The 24,451-nt window shown below is 38.5% G+C and overlaps 1 protein-coding gene across 2 annotated transcripts in view; it reads right to left on the minus strand.

Moving 5' to 3' along the window:
* The window catches only part of DENND5A (DENN domain containing 5A), a 71,161-nt gene that overhangs the window by 23,745 nt on the left and 22,965 nt on the right, over positions 1–24,451 (minus strand). For both annotated transcript variants that reach the window (XM_067296103.1, XM_067296102.1), the window contains exons 4-10: positions 23,562–24,222; positions 16,608–16,795; positions 7,237–7,554; positions 4,731–4,946; positions 3,640–3,874; positions 3,014–3,164; positions 2,351–2,444 (exon numbers count right to left, since the gene is read on the minus strand). In XM_067296103.1, coding sequence (XP_067152204.1) covers positions 2,351–2,444; positions 3,014–3,164; positions 3,640–3,874; positions 4,731–4,946; positions 7,237–7,554; positions 16,608–16,795; positions 23,562–24,222 — 1,863 coding nt within the window. The remainder of the gene's footprint in view (positions 1–2,350; positions 2,445–3,013; positions 3,165–3,639; positions 3,875–4,730; positions 4,947–7,236; positions 7,555–16,607; positions 16,796–23,561; positions 24,223–24,451) is intronic.

A 24,451-nucleotide genomic window follows, 5' to 3' on the forward strand; every position in this document is an offset into this window, starting at 1 on the left:
TGACATACCAGATAATGCTCTGACATAGATTTTATAGAGGCCCTGAAAGGCCAATCATGCTGGTCCCGGTCTAAATATAATTGCAACTGAAGCTCTGACATGGAAAAGTCCAGGTGCTGGCAGGACAAGTTGGTAGCAAAAAGCCAAACAGATCGGGTTAAGTGAAAGTGGTAAGCACGTATGAAGTAATAAAAGCAGGCATGCAAAACAGAAAAGGAGAGGAGTGAAGACATAATACAATGCAGAACTCCCAAACATTCAATGCAAAAATTCATAAGTAATGAAGCTGAAAGGAAAAAAACAAAGATGGTGCAAACTCTGCCCTTCACCAGGCACAAAAAGTTGGCAATTTAAAAGCCACTAAGCCTCAATGCCACAGATTTTTGTCAACTGTCCCAAAAATCTCAATTTGTCTAAAACTCGCAATGCTGCATTTTGCAACCACTGTCTCCTGCTCGACCTGATTCTCCATGTTTATCTGTCCATCAGAAGGGCTCCCTGCCCATTCTTTCAGACTTGGTAGGAGAGTTTCTGGTTCAGCTGGGCAGAAGTGGCCGTTATACAAACAATATTATGTAAAGTCAAAAAGGTACAGCATAAAACTCTAAATACCAGCAGAAATTAATTTGACAGTTGATATCCTCACCTGTGTATGTACTTGCAATTTTTACTCTTATGAAATTATTTGCCTGGTGTGACAGAATAACTCCTATAGGATAATCATCTAGTGAACAATCAGTTAAAAACAGAGACTAGAAACAGAGTTCTGCATTTATAATTACTTAACTCAAATCCTAGAAGTTTACGGATGCTAAGCATCAAAATTGTTGAAAGCAATAATTAGGTTATGAATGAACTGCTGCTCATTTCTGCTTCTAAGTAAAAAGTACTTTTGAGTTATCTGAGCATAAGGAGCACATCAAATCCCAAAACTACTCGTAGATTTTTAAATTAGGCAGACTTCGTTCTATTACATGGCTATAAATGACACTAATGACACTTCACTTCAGTAAAATTTGCTCAAATCAGAGAAAGAACTCTGGAAACGAGTATACTGGGAAGTGCAATTCAACTCATCATTACCAAAAAGAATGAACTAGAAAGACAGAGATATTTCATTTTGAAAACAGTCTTAACAGACACAAGATGACTTTAAGAATCCAAGTGCAACTTTTCGGAAGATTATTTAACAAGGCAAGAGAATACTGCCTCAACGAACAACATACCCCAAAGCTTTACTTTTGTTTAAAAGCAACCATGCACAAATCAATTCTGATATTTTAAACCTGAATATTCTCAGAATTACCTTTAAATCAACACCCAATGTAACCATTTGCAAAGTCAGCATTGTACGAATCAGAAACAAACTGCACTGTAGTTAGTTCACACACAGACCTTTCAAAGCACATTCACAACAAAATACATACAACCCTATCGGCCAGAAAAGTACTGGTGAGAGAAGCCACCAGCTCAGAAGGTGGGTAAAGCAGCCTCAGAGCTGTACCATGCCAATGCAGCTACGCTGCTCCAAAACCCAACCAGTATCTCTACGCAGTGCTGGCCTGTGCTCTATAGATGCACTACATTAAAGTGGACCTAGGCCTCTAGGTGCAATGATGGAGGGTTGGCGTGCCCCAAGTCTCTTGCTTTCACAGTGGGTGCCCTCTTCAACAGCTCAGAGTCAGAAAACATATTTATAAAGGGGAAACACTGCATGCAAGGCCCATTGTAAAATCACATCAGAAAACTAACACTTAAGGCTGTGCTGCATAAAGACAGGCAGATGCACAAACCTGACAGTATTGGTGGGGTTCATACTCCCACCTTAGCATGAACTCATGTGTCAGTTTGTCACCTTAGACTTCTTTTACGGTCCACAGAAAGAAACAGGCAACTCCAAAAGGCAAATCTTTTGATTTTAGGATGAAATTAATCACTCTCTGGAGGCACTTTTTCTTCCTCACAGTAACTACAAAAGGAGCATAGGGTGACTAACTTATTTAGACACAGGAAATAGATGGCTAAAAACTGTTAAGATTAACCTTCCCCCTCCCCCCCGCTTTTTTTTTTTTTTTTTTTAAATACTTTAATGCATTTTATGACTTTTTCATCCAATTTTTTTTTTATCCTTGGGATGAGATTTTTGTCCTGAGCTGGTATAAAATTGGCATAACTTTTAGAATTAGGGAACTAAGTTATTTTGGTCGACTAAGGATTAAGAACTTCATTTGTATCAAGTACAATAAGGGGGAGCAGAGGAACTGCAGGTAACTGCCTGGGCTTTTCATAAAGGTTAGAGAGCATTATTTATGCAGTAGAAATGAGATCTCTACAGTTGAACCGTTTTTACCTCTCTCTGGTCATTGTCAAGACGCAGATGCTCTGTGTGTTGCTTCTGTCTGTCCTTCCGCCTCCACTGTGCAGGAGCATTTCTCTTTGTCCACCTACACATAAAAGAATATCATTTAGCAGATATCAAGAGTTAGGTGAAGAGCAGTGGCAATGGAGGAAAATATGAAGTTTTTATCTTATTGTTTATTGAACTTGCCAACATCAAGCACACCAGATACAGCATAGCTGCAAACATATATAAAGAATCTCTGTAGAGGCAGCTAACCTTAGACAACCAAAGGATTTCGCAGAAAATTAGGTCACATACACTTGGTTTGTACTGTTCCTTTTTATGATAACACGTTACAATTTGCACCTTTTTCCTTTTTCTTCAAAATTTTTTATAAGATGATGCCCCTAAAACATTCGCTAACTTAAATGAGGTCCAACAGGATGTGCTTTTATATCAACTGTCCTTAAAAGTAACCTCAATTATAACCTCATCCACAATATGGGTTTCTTAAGAAAATTTGCTTCTACAAGTCCAGATGTTAAAACTATCTTTCTGAACTTTCTCAGTTAAAAAAATAAAATAAAATGGATTTGCTTTCTAGTATCTCAGTTTTAGCATTATTTTATAGATCTTACCAAGATCCAACACCAGTCCTCCTAGCTTACTCACTTGTTGCTTGCTGGCCCAGTGGAAAGGACATCAGACTGAAGCTTGGGAAAAAATCCAAGTTCATACTTTCCTTGTCCAATTTTCATGTCCAGCAAGTGGGGGTGGACTGCAGTGTGATCGATTTTTGCTAGCCTCAGTTCAATAGCTTTTTCTGAAATAATAAGAGAATTAAAGTCCTTGAATGTATTTTTTAAAAACAGAAGTTATCTATAGTCAAACACCCTCAACTAAAAGCAGATCTCCAATTTACGAGAGAAGGAAGCTTCTTATTGACCTTAACAGAGACACTTTTACAAGAGTGCATTATACATCAAAGAACTGCCACCAAAAGGAGAAAAACATTCACCTCCTTAAACTCAAACTGTATTTTCCACACTAAGCATGCAGAAAAATAGAGCTGAATTATCCTTTACATGAATTTCATCTCAGGTTCCTATACAAGACTCACCCCATCATGAGATCTAGTTCCCCACTTAAGCATTACACCTCAGCTTCTTCAATCCATTTTTTTGAGGTGTTAAAGAATTAGTTGTTACTTAACTTTAACCTAATGTATACAACAAACAGCACCAACAAGTATAGTTGTATTTTCTTAAGTGTCAAAGAAAGTGGCTTATTACCCTTACCAGCCTCATCAATGGTTGTGCATTTCTGATACATAGATGTGCGCAGAGTTGGTGTCCTAACATTTAGCAGCCTAATTTTATCCACTCTAGAATCAAATACTCTCAAAACAGGGTCTTTATCATCTTCATCATGGCACATAATCTTATTGTCAATAAAAGATGCAAACATTTGGGTCTCCAGGAATCTTGAGAGGAAAGGCAAGTAAGGTTCAGGCTGGTCCGACAAGAAAGATGCCTAACGGACAACAAGAGATAAAAGAGTGTTTGGGAGTCTGCAGAGATATGACCAAAAAAGCACCAATTTTTCTAATCAAGAATGTATTGAAGTGCTTTGGAGCCATTCAAAGCCTAGTTTTATTACACACACTAATTCTATCTCTGAAACAGCCAGCCTATGAGAAACCCTCAGTTTCATGACAATTACTTACTATAGCACAATAATTATCAAGCTGTGATATCAGCATTTCCTTGATTTTGTAACAATTTTAACAGAATTCCAAAAAACAGCAAAAACAATATTGCATACGTGGACATTATATACTTGTGGCTGGATTTACAGCTTATTAAGTTGACGGGAATCTTTTCATACAATTTGAAGGGAATTGGATTAGCCTTTTAGCATGCAGTGCTGCAACATAGTCTGCGGCCACATGAACTATCCTGCTGATGAATGATCTCCAGAAATGGACATATTAGTAAAATTTGAAGAACTGGGTCTTGTGTTTCCCTAAGAAAGGGCTTAGAATGTTTGCTACACATGCACATAAAAGCTTTGCGGGATCAGGCTTCATTCCCGAACATATTCAGCAATTCCTCTGGTATCATTTTCACTAATAATATTTAATGTAAATGTAGAGGTTAGCCATAAAGTGAGGCTAAGGTATATATTTTTCTACAGCATCCCTAATAGAGCATCTTCAACTCTCTAAGTGTGTGCATGTTTCTCTGCATAATCTTTTTTTAAGAGCACACTGAAATTTAAGAAAGAACACATTTTTTACAGCACTGTTTTCCATCTTCTGACCCAGTAAACAAAGTCTTAGGTTTGATTACTGTTTTAAATTGACTTATGTCTTCTTATTTCAACTTACTTTATCAAAGTTTTGCATCTGCTCCCTGTTGGTAAACCAAGATTCCTTGTCCTGACTGGGTTGAATGACAAATACTTCATAATCTGCAAACATCTGTGTAAAGCGGTTGGCAAAAACTTCACGGATCTGAATATTCAGCTGGTAAATTTTGAACTCTTCTTCATCACACTGAATTTTAAGATCCTTTTTGCTACTGGTCTCCTCTCGCACCTCCAGCTAAGCGAGTAAGGAAACAAACAAACACAGTATTGTTGCATGGTCAGGTATTCTGGCTATACAAGATCTAATCTGCCGTTAAGCTACTACTCCTCAAATTAGTATTTTTAGGCCCCCCCCAGCATATCTTACAATTTCAAGACTGCAATAAAAAACAGCAATATCAAAGAAACTAGAAAAAAAATTTTGCCTAAAAAAGGTTATAATTTCAAGCAGTCATATCCTACTTTAGTACTGGTTGCACTGGATACTCTTGAAATAGAAAAAGAGATAGATAACATAACCATATAAAAGCCCACATACACCACATACTTAATTTACTTTATTTTACTCTTCAGCCATCTGCATAAGGATCTCAGAGTTTTTCTATCATCTCTGGGTATGAGGTAGGGATGTATTTCTTTCTTGTGTAACAAAAATCCAGATTTAGTATTGTTAAAATTTAATACATTCCAGCTTCCAAATGAATACAGAGATGCACAGTCAAAAGAAGTTACATGTCTAGTAGCCAATTTCCTGAAACCTAAGTCCTTAGCAGCATAACAGACAATTCATCACTACATAGCCCAGAATAATCTTTAATGAAACAAAAAGCATTTTCAGACAACATATGGGGCAAAATTTAAAAATAAATAAATAAACAAACCCCAGCAATATGAGATTCAGATATTCAATTAACATCAATTTTGACAGGCATTGGGTGTCCGGGGGGGGGGGGGGGGGGGGTCAAAGCCACAAGCACTCATGCACCATTTTGAACACTGTATTCATTTGCTGCTCCTGCCTCCAGTATTATAAGAGGTACTGCAACATGTAACGAGCTGCAATATGCAGTGCTCACAACATCCGCACAATGATGCGGCCATTGTAGCTGTACCATGCTTCTTCAAGCACCTTGGCTATGCTAGTTGTCTGCAAGTGCCTGGTACAAAGTCCAAGGCCAGCTGTGAACAGGCATCCTGCAGCCAATGCTCTCTAACAGAGAGCGCTGTGCTATTCAGCCATCACCTCTAACTGCACCCCATGAGTAGCACTTTATCTATACATTCCCCATCAACAGGGCTTTTGATTTAAGCAGGATTTTTATTTAAGTATGTGAAAAACAAATTTTGACAGAGTTATAAGCTATACAATCCCATCATCACACAAATGCTAGTAAAATGGGACTTAAACTGTTCTCTACAGTGGAAGAGAATACAGAGCAGATAAGGCCCGAATGTGCAAAAACTTGCAAGAAATAAAGACAACCTGCATTTCTCCCATCACTTCCCAATCCAATCAGTAAAAGAACAAAAGCTTCTTACCAATTTTCCCCTGAACAAGAAGAAAACAATGCAAAAGAAAAACCTGAGAAGAGGAACACAGCTGATTTAAGCATCTAATCCTGTCTAGTAACCAAATGCTTCTTCTTATAACCCCCACACAGTCCCCTTCCCACAAAGCTGCTCTCCTCCCCAAACTAGTCCAGTTCGCACAATTTCTGCCTCTGTTTGGCTCTACTCACAGCACAAGTCTCAGTCAATGGATAGGAATCACATTCAGCAATGAAGAACCAGTCAGAATAAGTTAAACATGCAAGAAATAAAAGTCTTGCTGAGCAACTCTTCACTCCATTCCACAGAGGCTTAAAAAACAAAAAAACCACACCACACTCACTTCACAGTGGTCTTTTCAGGTGATAACTTTTACATAAAAAGGGCCACAATTTTTTTCCAATGCTGAGCACCCACAAATCCAGGCAGGGTCACCAAGAGCTGTTTAATGCTCACTTTCTGGGAATCAGACACTAACATGCTTTGCAACATCAACCAAGAAAGAATCACAACATCCTTATAGTAGGCATATTACACTCAGGCAAAATTATATATATCCCACACACAGTGAGAATGAGATAGAAAAATAGCAATAGAGAGAAAAAGCTAGATTTAAACATCACAATTGACTGGATGCCAGTTTTGGCCATGTAAACCTTAAGAAAATGAGGTAACTGTAGAATAAGTTACCTTAAAACCAAGAATAAAGAGAGCAAGGTATATTTTTAAACACATTATCTTGGCAAACAAACACTTGGAAGACAGCCAAACATTTCCCTAGACCCCGTGATGTAAGCAAACAAAAAACCCCAACACAAACACACTCTCAGCTTGCCTTTGCCTCTACAGATGTTCACAAGGTTTGCAACGGTTAAACAAAGTTTTTCCTAGTGAAGAGAAACCCAGTCTTTGGACCACTACGTCAGACAATCTGCTATTGCAGTTCCAGAGGGAGTGAACAGAATTTCATAGCTTACCTTTTCTAGGCTCACACCTGTTCTCTTAACAAGGGCTTGGAGTCTTGCAATGGTCTCATTTTCCTTTAGCAGCTCATAGGAATTCAAAGGTGATCCTGCTATGTTCCCATTTCTTTTATCAGAAACTATGTCGCATGCTCTAAGGCTCTTCATCTTGGAGGCACTCTCACTACAGTGAAGGTTTCCCTCAGGCGGGATTCCAAAAGCCATTAGTATCTCTGATATTTCCTGAATGAACTCAAGTTTATTTGGAAACTGGGGCAGGTCTTCTGGCAACTCGATGAAATGGTTGTCTACATCCACAAAGCACAGGTTAGCCTGGGATTTAATTTAGAACAGGATACCATTAGAACGTCACCAAGCACAAGTGTCATGTTTTATTTGTGTTGGGGGTTTGTGCTTTTTTTTTTTTTAAAAAAAAAAAAAAAAGACAGACTTGCCCCAACCACAACTGAACGGGTTAGCTTTGAAGAAAGCACCACAAGGCCTTAATTTCCAGGTCTTTCACGGAGATAACTAAGATGACTCATTTTAAAGTATCTTACTAGGTACTAAATAGATTGTAACATACATTAGGTAGAGATTTGTAATGATTTTGTTTATGCACACACATACAGCTATATTTTAATACAGGATATTTACAGCACAATATCTTACACACATGCATACATAGCAGATGACTACCTGCTACTCAGATCAGCCAGCTCTTCTAAGAGGTTTGGTGACTATCATTCTAAAGGGTCCACTGAAATTGCAGTAGCTGCAATAAAGTTTGTTTTGTTTTGTTTTGTTTTCCTAGAAGACTTAAAAGTTAAGTTGACCCCTGGAAGGAATTTAGAAGTTTTTTTCCCCAAGAGAGGAAAAAAAAGAAGGGGGGGAAGGGAGGGGAAGAGGAAAATTCAGCTGGTTTCAATTCTATTTTCCTGTCCCAATCTTTATCTCATTTAGCATTTAAAAAGGCCAAGAAAAGAGAAAAACACCTACTTAGCTTCCATAGCAATCCCAAAAGAAGCTGTGCATATTTCAAAGATTTATCTCACCCTATATTTGGTGTAGGTTCTTCTCCCCTTGTTTTCTGCATTGCAAAATCTCTATCAAGTGCTTTCAAGACATTACATACACCACAGCAAGAATCCCATTAGCGTGTGAATTCTGCTTGGAAAATGAAGTGTGCAGAAGAGAAACATCATTTTCTGTAGAAACAGCGAAGTTTTTCTTCAATGAAGAATTAAGATAACTGTCAGTTTATTGCTTAGTTTGTTCCCCTCTAAAATCCCTTCACCCACATTATGGGGTACTTTCAACCCAGCCTCACCACCTTATTCTAGAAGCTACATCTGAAGTCAGGTTTCACTACAGCTTTGCAACAACAATATAGCCTGTGATAGGTAATAATTTGTTACATCAACTCGTGAAGTGATTTTACCATGAAACTAGGTGCTAAGTACCGGCTATCACCACAGTGATTGTACTGAGTCAGCAGAGCGATATTGTATTGTGAAATGTATGCGCGTGACCTGAAAGGCACCACGCACAACGCAGAGGAAGACGCCAGCTTTCATCCCGACCCCCCCCAGCAACAGCCGGCGCAACCACAGAAGTTACAGGCATATAAGGGGACTGTGAGCGGGGGATCGCGCGCGCCGTTGGTGGAGCAGGAGACTCCCCGGCCGCCCAGCGCTGTTTTGCTTACTTGTGACTTGCTCAATTATTCTATTAAATTGGAATTTATGCAACCCGGCCCGAGTGGTTGTCAATTTGTCGCGTTTACCCATAACATAGCCCAAGTCACAAGAGCTAACAGATCTTCAGTTATTTCTTACGATTTCCGAGTAAGCCCAGAAGGATGAAAGTGCTCTCACTATTTAATGAAAAAGGAGGAATCGGAACAGGTTAACTCACACTGAGTGAATGACGGACAATCCTGGAAATCCGAGTGAAATATACAAACAGTAAAATATCAGTAAGGACAAAGTAGTTTTGGTAGGATTTTACTGTGAGACTCGTCACAGGCAGACTAGGATAAGCTGCACCTGGTGAGACCTTTTCATCTAAGTAAACTGCTGTGAAAGCATGCCCCTAATACTTGTGACAGACTCAGATCTCTCGGCATTTCTATAGAATGGAATTAGGATGTCAATTCTCCTTAAAACATGTATCTCTTGTGTTTGATTTCTTGAACTTCAACATTAAAATAAAAAGATGCAAATATGTACAATTCTTAGAGCAGAACTCAGAGGGACATATTAAACTAGATTTGTACAAGAACCGTGAATGAAAAAGTTCGATTTAAGCTCTGCTATATTACCTACAGTTACAAAGGTGAATAGAGGCATTCCAGTTCTCCATTTCCTGATATTTTAGTATTTTCATACTGGGATTTTTCTCTTATGCTCGAAGGAATGTGTATAAAACAGTTTAGTAGCTCTTTGCTGTAGTAGATTCTTTACTGTAAGTTAAATTGTAAATCGAGTTAGGTGTTTCAAAAGAATTCAAAGTAAACTAAGACCTTGATTGTGCAAGATCTTTCTGGTGTACCCTAAAAACAAGGTAGGTTTTTTGGGGGAGGGAGGGGTGTTTTTCTTAAAATAGTGCAGGGCAGATGTAGTGGTTTAGGTTTCCCCCACTACCAACAGAGTAAGTGTTGCATATGCCTAGCAAGGCAGCTTCAGTGGTAGGCTAGGGCTGCATACTGCCTGCCATCGTTTCTCAGCCAAAGAAACATTCTGCACAATTGGGAGAGCTCTCACGTTTCAAGTAAGCAACTGAATGTAGGAACTTCCCAAGACCCTCCTATATGCATGAGTTTTAATCACCAAAGAACTAAGCCAGCAAATGTTATCAGGAATACTACAGGCACTTCCAGACACTAAGGAAATAAAGCCTTGAAACTAGGCACAATGCCCACCAAACAGTGCTGAGGGAAAAACAAAAAACCTTTAATGGGTCACAAGCTGTCTGAGAAACGGCAAGACAGACACATAAAGAAACTCTTCCAAGAGCTGAATTGTGGGTTTTTTTGTTGTTTGGGGTGTTTTCTTTCCCCCATTCTCAAACTCTGTTTAATTGATGTCATTCAACTTCCCTTTTTTTTCAGTGATTATTTTAGCTTAGCACAGATTCAGCACAAAACATAACTCTGGCCGACCTGGTGAAGCTTGGGTGAATTATATCTAGAAAGCATTTAGCCAAAAAGTGAGACAACATTAAACTTAATGTAGACAGATTCTGGTCTTCTCCCATAACACAGAAAATAAAATCCTTGCCAATGACAAAGGCCAAAACTAAATGCTTTGTAAAATTACTTGTAAATATTTGGGCTCATCTGACTAATGTTTTCTTCTAACAATTAAATATCCTTTCTGAACAGTTTCTCAAGAGCAATACACACAGTTTAAACACTCTAATCCACTAATGATGACTACTTGCCATACAACTTACTGTTACATTTCTCAGTATTGGCCTTGCATAGATACCTAAAAAGTAAATATGCAAGTGCTGTGCAGCAACACTCTGAAAAGGAGTAAAGAATATTTTTGGAGACATTCTACACTTACTCAGTGCCTGGTTCATAACCCATGAGACAGGACTACCTAGAGCAGCATAAACAAAGGAGATACAGTAGAGGGCTTAAGACTCTCTTAAGTCAGGGAAACTTGAGGTCACCCTCAAAAACTGTATAAGCACTTCTCCTGACAAGGCCACATTCCTCAGAGAACAGAAATGGCTAAGAGGCCTCGCTTCACAAGCCCTTCAAGAAGTACCAAATCAAAGGTCTAAAAAATGAAACCCAAAGTAAATAATTGCCAGTAACAGAGAGCAAAATAGTAAGTCCTACAATGCGGACACTACGGACACTCCACTGAACAAAATACTGGTGAGGACAGAGGGGCCCTGCCTTTGATTTATTATATACAAACAAGAGAAAAGAAACAGGGCCTATTCATTATGAAATCACAGCCAAAGTATTTTGAGTACTAGGAACTGGGCAAGTGCACAAAGTAGAAAAAATAAAGAAGTTCTTTGATCAAATGAGTTTTAGTCATGTTGTTTCTGGAAGCAGAGTAGTTGAGTGAGCTGAAGGCTTCATAATTACACCTCTATGGATACACTGACCATCACTTTACACATACAAAACTAAATTATTAAAGTGAAATAATGGCAAGGTATCAGCAACAAGTTTAAGTAGTGATATGACTGAAAGAGCATCTTTAAATTAGTCACTTGTTATCTGAGGTCTCTAGAACACTCAAATACTTTTTCATTTGCTGCTGAGGTATTAGTTTTCTCACTAAAAGAAAACCTCCAACCACTACATCCCAAATCAATAGCAGAGTGTTAAAACAGAGACATGTAACATCATCACACAATGAAACAATTCTCCTGGGACACTATACTAAGGAACAAGGGTGTCATATCCCAATTTTAAACACTTGTCTTTCCCATATGGAAACTTTCATAATCACAAATAGCAGGGTTTAAAGGTACAAGTCTTACAAACCTTAGAAATGTGGATGCAAGTAAGTCAATATTCCTATATCAGATGCTAAAGCCTGGTCCCATGAGGTCAACAGCAAAACTTTCAGTTGGCTCAATGGGCTCCAGACTACACCCATCAACTCCAAAACCAGAAAACAATTGTAATTCTTTAGTTTGACCTCCAGTACAATAAGGGCCAAAACCCCATAGACATCCAGCAATGCCTGAATGAAGCCCACATCCTTCCTTTCAGCTCCATTTACAAATACAGAAGGAAATGATTTAGGTTCTACCAAAAGGACATCTAAGGAGAAACAGCTTATTCACTGAACAATGAGTAAGCTCCCCACCCCATTGACATCCTAAAGAGAAAATACTTTCTATTTTAAGCATTAATACATAACTACATTGTATGCAAATGGATGCCTGCAACAATGTAGAGCAGCAGTTCTGATACCACAATCACCACTGCCCGAATTTTCTGTCTGGCCCAGGTGCTCAGGCTACAGGTTGCATACAGGTTTTCAGATCCCCTCCTAGATAATCTGACTGAAACATGATTTTGACTACATTTTCTGCTCAAGCACAGTGTTGAAAGACTCAAAGCCATTCATCTACAGCATTTCTACAGTATCTATCACCTTTGTGCTTTATGTCCAAATCTTGCAAATAACCATGCACTTAATGCATACAAATCGTGTGTGTGTGTGTGTGCACGCGTGTGTGTGCACGTGTGTGTGCGCGCGCGTGTGTGTGTTCCTAAATTCTAAGGAAAGCTCTTGTGCCATTCCTGCAAGCACATGGTGACCTTTTGCATTTGTTAGCACTACTGCTTTCAAGCCAAACCAGAATTTGTGATAGCTGCAGCTGCAAGCTGTTTTCCATCAGAAACATGAATTTAACTACCCAAGTGCTTGTTTAACACTGAAGTACAGGAAAACTTAAAACTGAAGTCTGTCAATAAATCTGCCATATTATCAAGGATGTATCACACCAGTGGATAGTGTGAAAACGCTTACAAAGCACTCCTTATCATTCAAAATAATTATCTTGGTCAGGCTGATCTAGATGTGTTGGCATCTAGAGGAAAAAAAGGTTTTTAAAAGATTTTTCTTCTCTTCTAAAACACACAAAAATAAAAGATAGCATTTATTACAGATTAGCATAGACTAACATCTTTTAAATAGATAAAATAAGAATACTGAGAATCTATATCTTTCTTATATTAGCAGAGAAATGAACTGTAGTTTTTAAATGCAAAAAAATCCATTTTTAATTTTTCTCAAAGAGAAGGCAATAGGCCAATATCCTTGGAATCACTTTGTCAAAAACAAGCTTTTTAACAAGATACTATTTTTGTTTGATTTAACAAGTGCTGGAAGACTCAAATTTTTCTCCTTTTCACTCAAATTAATTTCCACCATTCTCTTGAATTAGAGTGGTGAGATGCACACATGCAAATCCAGTAGCATGAAATGGCCGAGATTAACTTGCCTGTTAAAATTATATTGCAATGGTATTGCAAAAGTCTCTTTAAAAGGAAATTCAAAGAGACAACAAAAAAACCTGTCTCACTTTAGTACTTGCTGCGTTTGTGATCTGCAAGACAGCTAGTTTAACCACCTTTTTGATCAATTTTACCGATAAACAAACCACACTTTGGCAGCAACATCTGAAACAGCTACATGTTCTTCTCTTCCCCTTCGATTTCTGCAGAATCTTATTCTAGTGCCACTTCTGCCTGCCCCCTTTCTCCCCCGAGTTCCTCAGCGGCCTCAGATGCAGCTATTAGTGAAACCACAAGGACAGTCATACATACAGAAAGAGCCCTCAGCAAAGCAGAAATAACTTTAAGCTTGTGCTTATGTGTAAGTGTACTGTATTCACCAATATGTACAAGAAGCTCAACCCTACAGTAAGTCTTGAGTCTCTTCTCCAAATTTACTGGGCCATAAGCAAGTCCTTGGTGAACTTCAATGAATTTGCCATCAGACACCCTTTTCTGAAGCACTCAAGGGTTAGTCTAAACTTGAATTTTGTACTAACATAGCTAATTTGCTAACGACTTTAATCATCATCTGCCAAAACATGAAGTTCGAGGATACAGCTGGGTTTCCTATATAGGAAAAAACAAAACAAACAAACAAAAATTCCCATGGTAAAGCATTCCTTCAAGCACTGGCTGGGACCAAAACATGGGAGACTGCCACCATAAGCAAAACAAAACAAGCCTCATGGCACATAAAAGCAAGACTTAACTCAACAGCTGCCTGACTTAAGACGAAGTATTTTCACACATATTGGCCTAAAACACTTTACAAGCAATTAGGGCAAGACTAAATGAAGTCTTTTAAAAACTTCATTACAAAGTGACAATCAAGAAGCCTACAGTGACACTAAGGCATCCTTGCTGTGTTAGGTAGCCATATTATATTCTTCCACAATGCCCTTCAACTGAGAAGTGATAACGACATTTTCTGTTGAAGCTCACTTTTCTACTGCTTGTCCAAACTAGATACTACTTTAATCTCAGCTGTTCCATCTATCCATGTAAATGGATTAGCATCAGAAAGATACAGTTTATGCAATTTCAAGACAAAGTCAAAAACTCAGATTTTTTTCTGCACAACTCAGAATAAATTAGAAAGAACAACTCTTTCTATATGCTTTGCAATAAGCAAGGAAAATTCTGATACTTACTGTAGCTATGAATCAAGCACCTAGAAGCAGGACTTGGAAGCGAGTTCCTCATATAAGCCTGAAAATTTCATACAATATCACATACATTCCAAACTTTGGCAATAACCAGCATTATGTATTAATATCACTTTTGTTACTGACAATAAATTTGTCTTTAAGTACAAGTAATAGAATCCACATGTCCTCTTTTACTGTTGCATGGTGGCACATTTTATATACTTTCCTTGTCAGTTTCTACATTAGGAATTAAGTAGAGAGCTTCTTTGACTCTTCAAATTAAGGTTATCTGAAAGCCTAATGATAGCAAAGGCAAATATGAAACAGTCAAGAATCTACCCCTCCACCTTCCCATTTGATCTATTTTTTAGATATTAAAAATGCTATCAACTACCTTTGTTTAAACTTCCAAGGTGGGCTGATAAAGCTCTTCAAAAATATGTACCTTTTAAATTAATTGAAACATCCACTCAAAATTAAAAAAAATAAATGTTAATTTAGTTGGAAGTATTATATTGATTTTAAAATGAGAAAATTCTCTCCTTACAGAAGGAGTACAGTCTTTTAAAAATTTGTTATAACAATGAAAACATCTATGGCACATTAATACTATGCATACTCCACCCAGCTGCCCTCTATAAAAAAAAACAAAACAAAACTATATTTGTTAGCCCTGTCAAAGCACCCAAAATTGTGTAAAAAGTAGTAAACCAAAGCAATAGACCGTTTTCATAGCAAGAACATACATTACTCTGTTATTAATGATGCCAGTGCATAAAGAGAGAGGGGAAAATAAAGAAATCAAGGGACTAATAAAGGCTTTAGCAGAATAACAACAACAATTTGAAGAGAATTTTTCCTTTGAACTTGCCAGGAAAAACAAATGAAAGCTATCAGCACATCAGCATATGGTTTTGAGCAAAAAGAGCAATGTTGGCATGGTGACCAGACTGGAGGTTCACAAAATTATCTTGTCTTTAATTTCATGCAGCTTTTTAAAGAAATTTTCTATGTCAAGCTATGTTGCAGCACTGCTTGATACTGAAAAATCTTTCCCCCCATCATATTTCTGCTTTTCCAGTAATATAAATGACAATAGAGGAAAACAGACAACCAGAGAAAGTGACAGAGATTACAGCACTAACAGGATTCTGTAAGTAGCATGTTTTCCATTATTTGCCTGTTTCCTCCTCTGCGAAGCTACACCGACACTAAGGAGCAGGCAGACTAACAGGGGCCGGAGCTGTACTGTCCCACAGCTAAGGACTCTGCAGGCACTAGTTTCAGCTTCCCACAGGGCTAGCTGGTAGAGCTGTCCAGCTTCTTGACAGCAGGCAGCCAGACCATATCATAACAGTCATATAACAGTTATTATTATATTATAACTGGCTCCTGCAGACATGTCTTGCGCTGCCGCAGGTAGTGCTCAACCGCTCTTGGTTCCCTGACCCTCACAACCAACTCTTAAACTCTCTCCTGCCAGGTCCCCAAAAAGAATATTTTTGATGCTAGAAGTAGGGATAAAATAAATAAAAACAACTTCTAAGCAGTCTTAATGTAGTGCCAGCCTCACAGTATGAGTTGCAGAGCCTTCAGGGACCATTTGCTCTGTTTATACAGTATCTGGTGTTAACAGGGCCTCGCTCCAGGGGAGGACTTCCTGAGCATTACCACAGTTAACATGAGTTTGCCCAAGTAGATGCTGACATTTTGCTGCAGAGTGAAGTATGCATTTCAGAAGAAAAACTTGAATAGTTTTCATGCAGACATCTGCCAGGCTGGTTCCAGGTAAACCAACCCCAACTCAGAAATGCAGTGCAGAGAAACCCAGCCTACTGCTGCGTAGCCAGGAATCAGCCCAAGCAGAGCATGGCACTGAAGCCAGTCAATAAGTCTTGCTCACTCAGCACCACACAGAAGCAGCTGTGTGGCTTTTTGGCCCAAGCTGGTAAGTTCATACTGCACTTTCCTGTACCTTCATAGCATGACTGGGCTGAATAAATTGTCACTCTGTGGTGTCTCTACCACAGTCTGTTTTGCAGCACAAAAATGTCCTTTCTGTAATCTCACTGCAAGAATACCTTGAATAGGAACTTCACAATGGCTGTTAGAGGTATCATTAATCCTTCAGCTCATTTCTCACTTTCCTCAAAGTAACGTACAACATTTAATCGGTTGAGCCAAGCTCCTCTCACCTCTTGAGGCAGTTCCAGCTTAGACCTGTCATCCAGCCCATTAGAGTGCAATCCCATCAGGTAAGGGACAGGAGCATCTAGAAAATGAAGGAGGGAGGCTGGAAGGATAGGAACATATACATGCTGCCACTGAAATGGAAACATTAGTGCTGTGATGGTCTCTGCCACAGTCATCAGTCTCTGATAATCTGAAAAAGAGCAAGAAAAATATTTTTCACAAACATATTTAAGTAAATGAACTTAAGTTAGAGAAATAAAAGAGAGTTTGCCTTAAAACAGAAACCACAAAACCCAGCGCCAGCTGAGCAGCATCTTTAATGAAAGCCCAGACTTGTGCACCGAAACACATTCTGCTGAAGCAACAAAGAGAGCTGAACGCATTCTACAAGTCATATGGAAATGAGCAAATTAATTCTTGGCATCCATTAGGTCACTCTGCTACTTATACAAGGGTTATACAGGAACACCATTTTGAATATGGAAATACATTATTTTCTCTGTGCTTCTATCTTTCTATGGAAGCCTTGGATGAAACCCAAGGCATCTGGTATCTCTGAAATAAACATTTTTTAAATGAGTGTTTAGACTTCTATAAAGAATGCTGCACAGTAGGCAACCCAGGACTGGGACTGAAATAAGTGTAAAAAAGAAAAAGGATCAGCTTCATTTATGCTTTGCAATGTAGGACCAAAGTCTCAGTTTTCCTCAAAAGTTCAAATGTAAAAACAACTTATTTCCTTGTAGAATTTAACAGCAGTGCTAACTGCACCTGTGCAATACGCATACCAAAAGGTGTGGGGGGGGGGGTTGTTTGTTTGTTTGTTTAATTCAGCAGCTGGTGTCTAGAGCAGTTAACAGAGCAGTATACGAGGCCAAAACCTCCACCTCCTCTTTTATACTACAGAATCATCTCTAATGATTTTTGATATATATGCGCCATATAGGAGGCAACACCATAAGAACTCAAGAGTGTGTTGTCCAATTCAAACAACTGCTAAAATATTCAGATGGTTTTACAGCAACCAGGCTGGAAAGACTATAAAAGAAGCTCACAAGACTAAAACAATTCCTACCTTGAGTCAAGCTATAAATACAGTTCAAGCTGTAAATATGGGATCCATTTCTCATGATACTGCAAAAATATTTATTTCTAGCCAAAAGTGGAGGGAAGAAGGGGGGGGGGGGGGGAAAATCAAAGGGAAGAGAAATCAGTATCCTTTATAAATGTGTGTGTGCACGGGGGGAATGTCTTCTCCTAACGCATTCATAAAACGCCAGACAATATGAAATTGTGAAAGGCACCTGAACACGCAGATTCAGCTATTGAGGTTTCTGAAGTGGTTATACACTATTGTGGAGTGGAGAGGGAAAGCTGGAAAATAACATTTGCTCTAAAGTAAATGCTCCAGAGAAAAAATAAGATCATTTGTGCACTATCTCAAAGTTATGGCTTTAATTCTCTCCTTAGCCATCCTCCATTCAAACTTCAGGTGGCAGAATACAGAAGGCCAAGAAATTCAGTTCCTACCATTTCATGACTCAATTTGTTTGAAATCAAAGTTGCAAACTTTGGGGTCTGTGAAGAGCACCACAACCCAACAGGAATTCAGCACAATTTTTGCTAACTTCAGTCACAATTTTGCAATCTAGGTTTCTGATTTTTCATTTCAGATCAAGCTGTGCCAGTGAAAAATGTTGCTGCACAGAGTTATTTGTCACTGCCCCACACCAGATCCACTGTTCAGGTGCTCCTTCAATCAGAAGGAGCTGGGATAGCTTAAACAACTTAAAGTCTTTACTAACAGCTCACTCTGACTGAAGTAAGTTGGGGAACAACCCAGCAACCATGCCAGCTGCAAGTTGGAGGAGACAACCATAAGTGAGGGCGGGCCAGCAGGCGGTAACCACTTTGAATAGCAAAGTAGTTTGTGAAGTGCACATCTACCCCCCTATTCTGCATGGACACCAGGATCTGCCTACAGTTACTCATTGGCTTGCTGCTTTAATCACAGCCTGACTGCAAAGAAGTGATGAATTAATTATAAGCTTTGGGAAGAAGAATCTCATTCCATACTCTATTTTCTTCAGATTTAAAAGGAACTTTAAAAGTAGCCATAGATGCACAAACATTTCAGCTGGTTCATATTCAGCTTGTTTATCTGAAAGAACAAGTCTCAGAATAGAAACAGTGATTTCCTACTACACAAAAAACCCTGTCTAATCCTGCTGGCTAATTTAAATACAAATTCTCTCTCTCTCTGTCATTATGCTAACTTTAGTATTAGCCTTTCAAATTAATTACAAAGCAACATCAATAATTCAGATTTCTCTCCACTTAACTCAGTTGCAGGAGGTAGCTGCTATCTGAAAATGCAGCTCTTTGATCCTGGAGAGCCACGTGACTTAAGCTATTCCAAACTATTTGGCCTGCACTGTCACAGTCTTCAAGTAACAATAACTACATTCTGCAGGCTTTATACAGTTTATGAGCTTTGGCAAAAGGACAAAAGCAAGAAGTCTTCAAGCATGAGTTAAAATAACTGAAATGTTTTCTTATGCTATAACTATCCAGAGAGGGTGTGGGGTTTTGTGTTGTTTTTAAAAAAGAAGGAAGCAGCACACTTCTGGTACCAAAGCATTACAAGGGATTTAAAAATAAAAAGAGAAGGAGGAAGTGTTTCAGCTGTGGCATTGCTCTTATTTTGGAACTGGGATGTGCTTAGCTACGGAAAGTGTTCTGGTGCAAATAAAACCTAGGTACTTTGCCTTGTATTGGACAAGAGCACTGATAGGAGAAGATCACTTATAGTATACTAGCGTGCTATTTGCATGGAAATTACTTAGCTGATCAATGTGCAAGGACTAAAATCCACTCCTTTTTATACATGGCCACTTGCTTTAAGAACACAGAAAGGGCTGATCTGTTCTTCTAATTGCTGTATGTAAAATATATTAGCCCTTACTGTTCGTATGAGAAGCAGTTTACATCAGTATTTATCTTTAGCTAGTATATCTAGACATTTTTGTTGATTTGTAAAAAGCAAGCAAATCCAGAGAAGACAAGCAGAAGTGAGGGGTCTTGGGTCTAGAAGGAGAGGAGCAGGATGGGAAAAAGGCAGCAGCTGTAAACCCTACAAAAAAAGACCAAGACCCATCACTCCACACCTCCACTCTCACATCACTTTGCAGAGAAGCCTGTCAGAGCCTACAGGAATTCTTTGACTTGGTCAGATTCAAAACAACCAGAGGACTGTGTTCTGGAATAGCTTTCCCTCCTAATCTTCTTTCTTCAGGGATCACAATCAAATATTGCTAAATTTTCCAAGTAATTTCCAGTTTGCCTGCAACTCCCACATTGTTGCTTTATGGCAGAGATAGTTGCCCCAACAGCGAAGGGCCTTTTTCATAGATCTTCAGAAAGAATGGGGGTAAAGAAGGAAGATGTGCCATCTGCCAGGATTAAGCCCCTCCTTAAACAGAAGGGACACAAAAGGGGAAGAGTTGCATAGAGAGTTCACTGTAGACAGGCAAAATGCAATACAGTTCAGCTATCAGAATAAAGCACTGCCTTGACCTAAAGTTTCTTTTTAAGCATACCTGTTCATAGCAGAAAATATGGTGTAAAAGAAATATTTTTCAAGTAGTTGTTCTAAGCACAAGTATTCAGTGTCACGCACATTTAATTGGGCCTTTTATTTCAGAAAAAAAGTGTAACTGCAGTAACAGCAAGCTGTCATCAGTAGGAGCAGTGGGTTGAAGTACTTCCAATTCATGTTCACTTCTGTGCCTGATAAGCCGATTAAAATTGCCTGCATCAAGCAGCAAGTTTCCTAAATCACCAGAGGCATGGGAAGAAAACCGCTTACCTAAGTGATTACGGAGTAGGTCAACACAGGATCAATATTGTAAAGAATTAAAACTAAATCTCCTGAGTGAACATCATTTAGAGCAAGTGAAAAAAAGGGGAAGAGTGATTTAAAAGCAAAGCAGTCAGAGAAATACTTAAATCTACTCAAAAGTGGCAGCAGACTGCAAATACCCCGAAAAAGAAAACTAAGACCATAGTCTGTGGCAGTGGTGCATTTTATTTTTCATTTCATTGTTTTTAGCTGCTTGGAAAAGTGTCCTCCAACCAGATTCCACAGCCGTTGTAACTCAGTGCATGCTTTTCAGAAACGTTCTTGCTGCTCTACAGCGAGATACAGAATACATTTATTTCACAGATACAGTGGCAATATAACTTGCAGGAGTGCAACCCAGCTCCCACAAATGCATTAAAAGCATATTCAGTTATAAAGGAAGCAAAGCAAAACAAAAAGAGAAACACTGCTAGGCAAAGGTATAGATAATCAGAACCTCAGTCAGAAGTTCCATTTTCCTATTGGTAACATCCTTTCAAGCATCACAGCAAGCAGTCACTTTACTAAAGCAATTTTGTAATTCATTGCCATGTAGAAGAAAACACTCAGAACATCACGGTTACAAAAGACAAAAAAAATAGACGTTACAGTAAGAAAAAGTTGACTTTCAGGAATTTAAAATACTTCCCACTCCCACTTCAAATAATAAAATGAAGTACATCTGTATTGAAAGCATTATAGTAAGAGTCCTCAACTTGGCTGCTGGCAACTCCAGCAGTCTGCAACAACTTCTGTTGTTAAATCACTAGGAGTTTTGACAATATGCTGAATGAGTATTAGCACATTGCATCAGAAGTGGTTGTTAAGAAACACCAGGAGGAAAAAATAAAAAATAAAAATAAAATAAAAATAAAAAAAGTCAGAAATTAGCTTCCTTAGAAAGTAGATATTCAAGAGAAGTTAAAGTTCAAAAAGACATAGCTACTATTACTAGGAATGCATTAAGTGCCACAACTAGTTTGCCAAAGCTGAAGGCCAGAAGTCAGGAAACAAATTCTTTTTCTACTGGAAAAAGATTTTTCACACAGAAACTATTGGTGAAAAGTTATCAACTGACGCTAGACTCTTCTATTAGGTGTACAGCAGCCCAACTCAGCCAACGTTTGGTGCGAGGTGAGGGGAACAGTGGAAGCAAACTGTCATAAAGATCCAGGCCTGCAGGCCTTATGTTGCATTAATCCCTTCCCTTTAATTTCCATATGACTGAGTGTGTGCGACAGAAATACATGTGTCCATGACCTATTTTAAGCTACTTAAATTAGCCACTGGTCAGACTCTTGGAAAGAGGTGCCAAGCAAAAAGGCTGAACTTTTTAATGCAACTTGGAAAAAGAACTCAGTATACAAAAAAACTAACCCCAAGTGAGTCGAGTGAAAAAAGAAAAGAGTACATATAATGTGATAGTCTGAAAGGGGATCAAGGGACACCATTTCAATATGCACGCATTGCTTTTCTTGTAGTGCTTCCAACAGGCTAGGCACACACCTGTCACAGGACCTAACTCCAGCATGACTACAGGCCAACTTGATTGCATCCTTTTTCAGATGGAAAGTTGATGTTTGAATCATCCTTTGGCGGGACAGAGAAACCCACATAAACTCTCTCTAAACCTCAAACATACAAACACCTAGCCCATTTCTGGAGAAACCACAGAAAGAGAACTTTGTCTACTAGGCAAGTATTTCTAGTTACTAGAATAATAAGCAAAGCAATTTGTTTTTTTAATCCAAAATAGTAACCATTACGGAGTGCACTAAGTGTTTTTTTTTTGTTTTTTTTTACTGCATTTGAATAACTATAGTTCTCCTCTGGTAGTTAACAAATTGAGTTTATACAGTGCAACACCTTGGACATAATGCTTCGTTGCCATAATGCAAACACAATATTTTGATCACCTTGACCATACAGACAAAACCCATCTTTGACTTCAGCCTATGCATTCATCTCAACAGGTATACGCATCTGTATTTCAGATACAGATGCACTGAATTCTGATAATAATTATAGAATATACTTTATAAATAGTTCCCATTTGTATTCTGCATGTTTCAGTGATAACTCAATAGAAGAAAATATTGAAAACTAACAGATGGAAGTAACACCATGCACTATCCCACAATTAATCTTAGGGTCTTCTAGGTTTCTTTGCCATTACTATACAATATAGTGATCAAATTGCAGATAATCCATCTACTTTAATCCACACCATTATGGATGGGTGGGTTTGCACTAACATTAGCCAACTTAGGACAGAGAAGAAAAGGAATTATCTTCTGGCCTAACTCTGCATACTCCAACTCTGTTACAGTAACAGGATGTGGAGTGAGAAGCCCAGTGGTCCCAAATCAACACAGCAAATGGATTATCACTACCATATTAACTGATAAACAGATGCTAATTCAGCTTAGTTGCCACCCACCCTCTTAAAAAAAGCCTTTATTTACTTGACTTCAAAAACTGTTTAAGGCCTTAACAGAGATTTGGGATTTAAGTTCATTTGAATCAAACTTTTTTGGACAGTTTTCTTCTGAAGCCACAACTGTAGTGCAACAAATGGAAAGTTATATTTGCTCCATTAATTATTCTTCCTAACCATATATAATCAACTATATATCTTCTCAAAATGCACATGTAGTTCAGCAAAGATAGAGGAAGAATTCAGCTAAGCAGCTGGAGAGGAACATGGGAGAAAGAATAATGCTCTATCCAACAGCAGAACTTTTTCCAGAGATAACAATAAAGAGGACAGGTTTTCTTTTTCTCTTACCAGTCCATGAATATGGGAGACTATATGAAAGCCCAAAACTTTAAATTTAGGTGTCTAAAAACAGAAGCCAAAGCAAAGATCTCTTGGAACTACAGAATTTTTCTTAATATTAAAATCTGCACACAGCTCTGACTGTATTAATATGCCAATGACACTTAAAAAAAACCAAAAGCTGTAGTAAAGTGTCATTCAAGAAATAAATGAGAGAAATAAAACCCCTTGTGCCAGTACAACTATGAGATATGAAAACAGAAAGCAAGTACTCACGTTGTGAATAAAGTAGTATCTGAAATTCCAAGAGGGCACAGGTAAAGAGCTGAACCACATTTTCTACTCCAAGCAATTCGAAAACTTCTTTAACCGGAAAATCAAATAATGGTAGTTCATTGGTGCTTGGCCTCTGGCAGATAATGGGTCCATAAACACCTGAAAATTTTAATGACCTTCCTGCTGGAGGAAGAGGAACCTCATAGAGAATATTGTAGATGTAACTTTCTAAAGGTAGAGGTGGTGGCTGAGGTGAAGTCACTGCTTGGTGAAGTTGTTCTAGTACTTTCTTACAAGCTTTCATGAAAGACATCGGAGCGATCAGACAAATGCACTTTGAGACATACAGTGTGTCTCTGCTGATGTCATACGAGTTAAAACGCTGTAGCTTTGAAACAGAAGTGCCATTGCAGTCTCCTGTGCTGCTGCAGCTATCTTTGTCATTTGTGGGTGGAGTATGAAAAATGTCATACTCAGCATTGTGCATATGATACAATGTCTGCATTGCACTGCAGATCTGTTTGCTAGTAACTTCCTCAAAAAATGTGAGAGAAAATCCAAATGTCCGTGAGCCATCTTCGCGAGTAATAATAAAAGAGTGGAACTGAGGTTCTCTGGAATCTGCTTGTGTCTTGAAAGCAAGCCCTTTAGGCATACATAGCTACAACAAGAAAGGGGGGAGAGGAGAATATTATTAGTTAGAACACTTTTCTCTCCCTCTGCCTCCAGAAACATTGGTTAAAATAGGATTTAGAATCCACAGGCTGCCATCACATTTCACTTTAAAATTCTATTGAGCACTACATTACTGCATAACACAGTACTGCAAAAAGTTATAAAAACCAAAGGAGCACATTAAAAATGTTGTATTTGGTTTTTATTGAAGCTTA

Source organism: Apteryx mantelli, chromosome 4 (genome assembly GCF_036417845.1).
Source record: "Apteryx mantelli isolate bAptMan1 chromosome 4, bAptMan1.hap1, whole genome shotgun sequence".
Lineage (NCBI taxonomy): Eukaryota > Metazoa > Chordata > Aves > Apterygiformes > Apterygidae > Apteryx > Apteryx mantelli.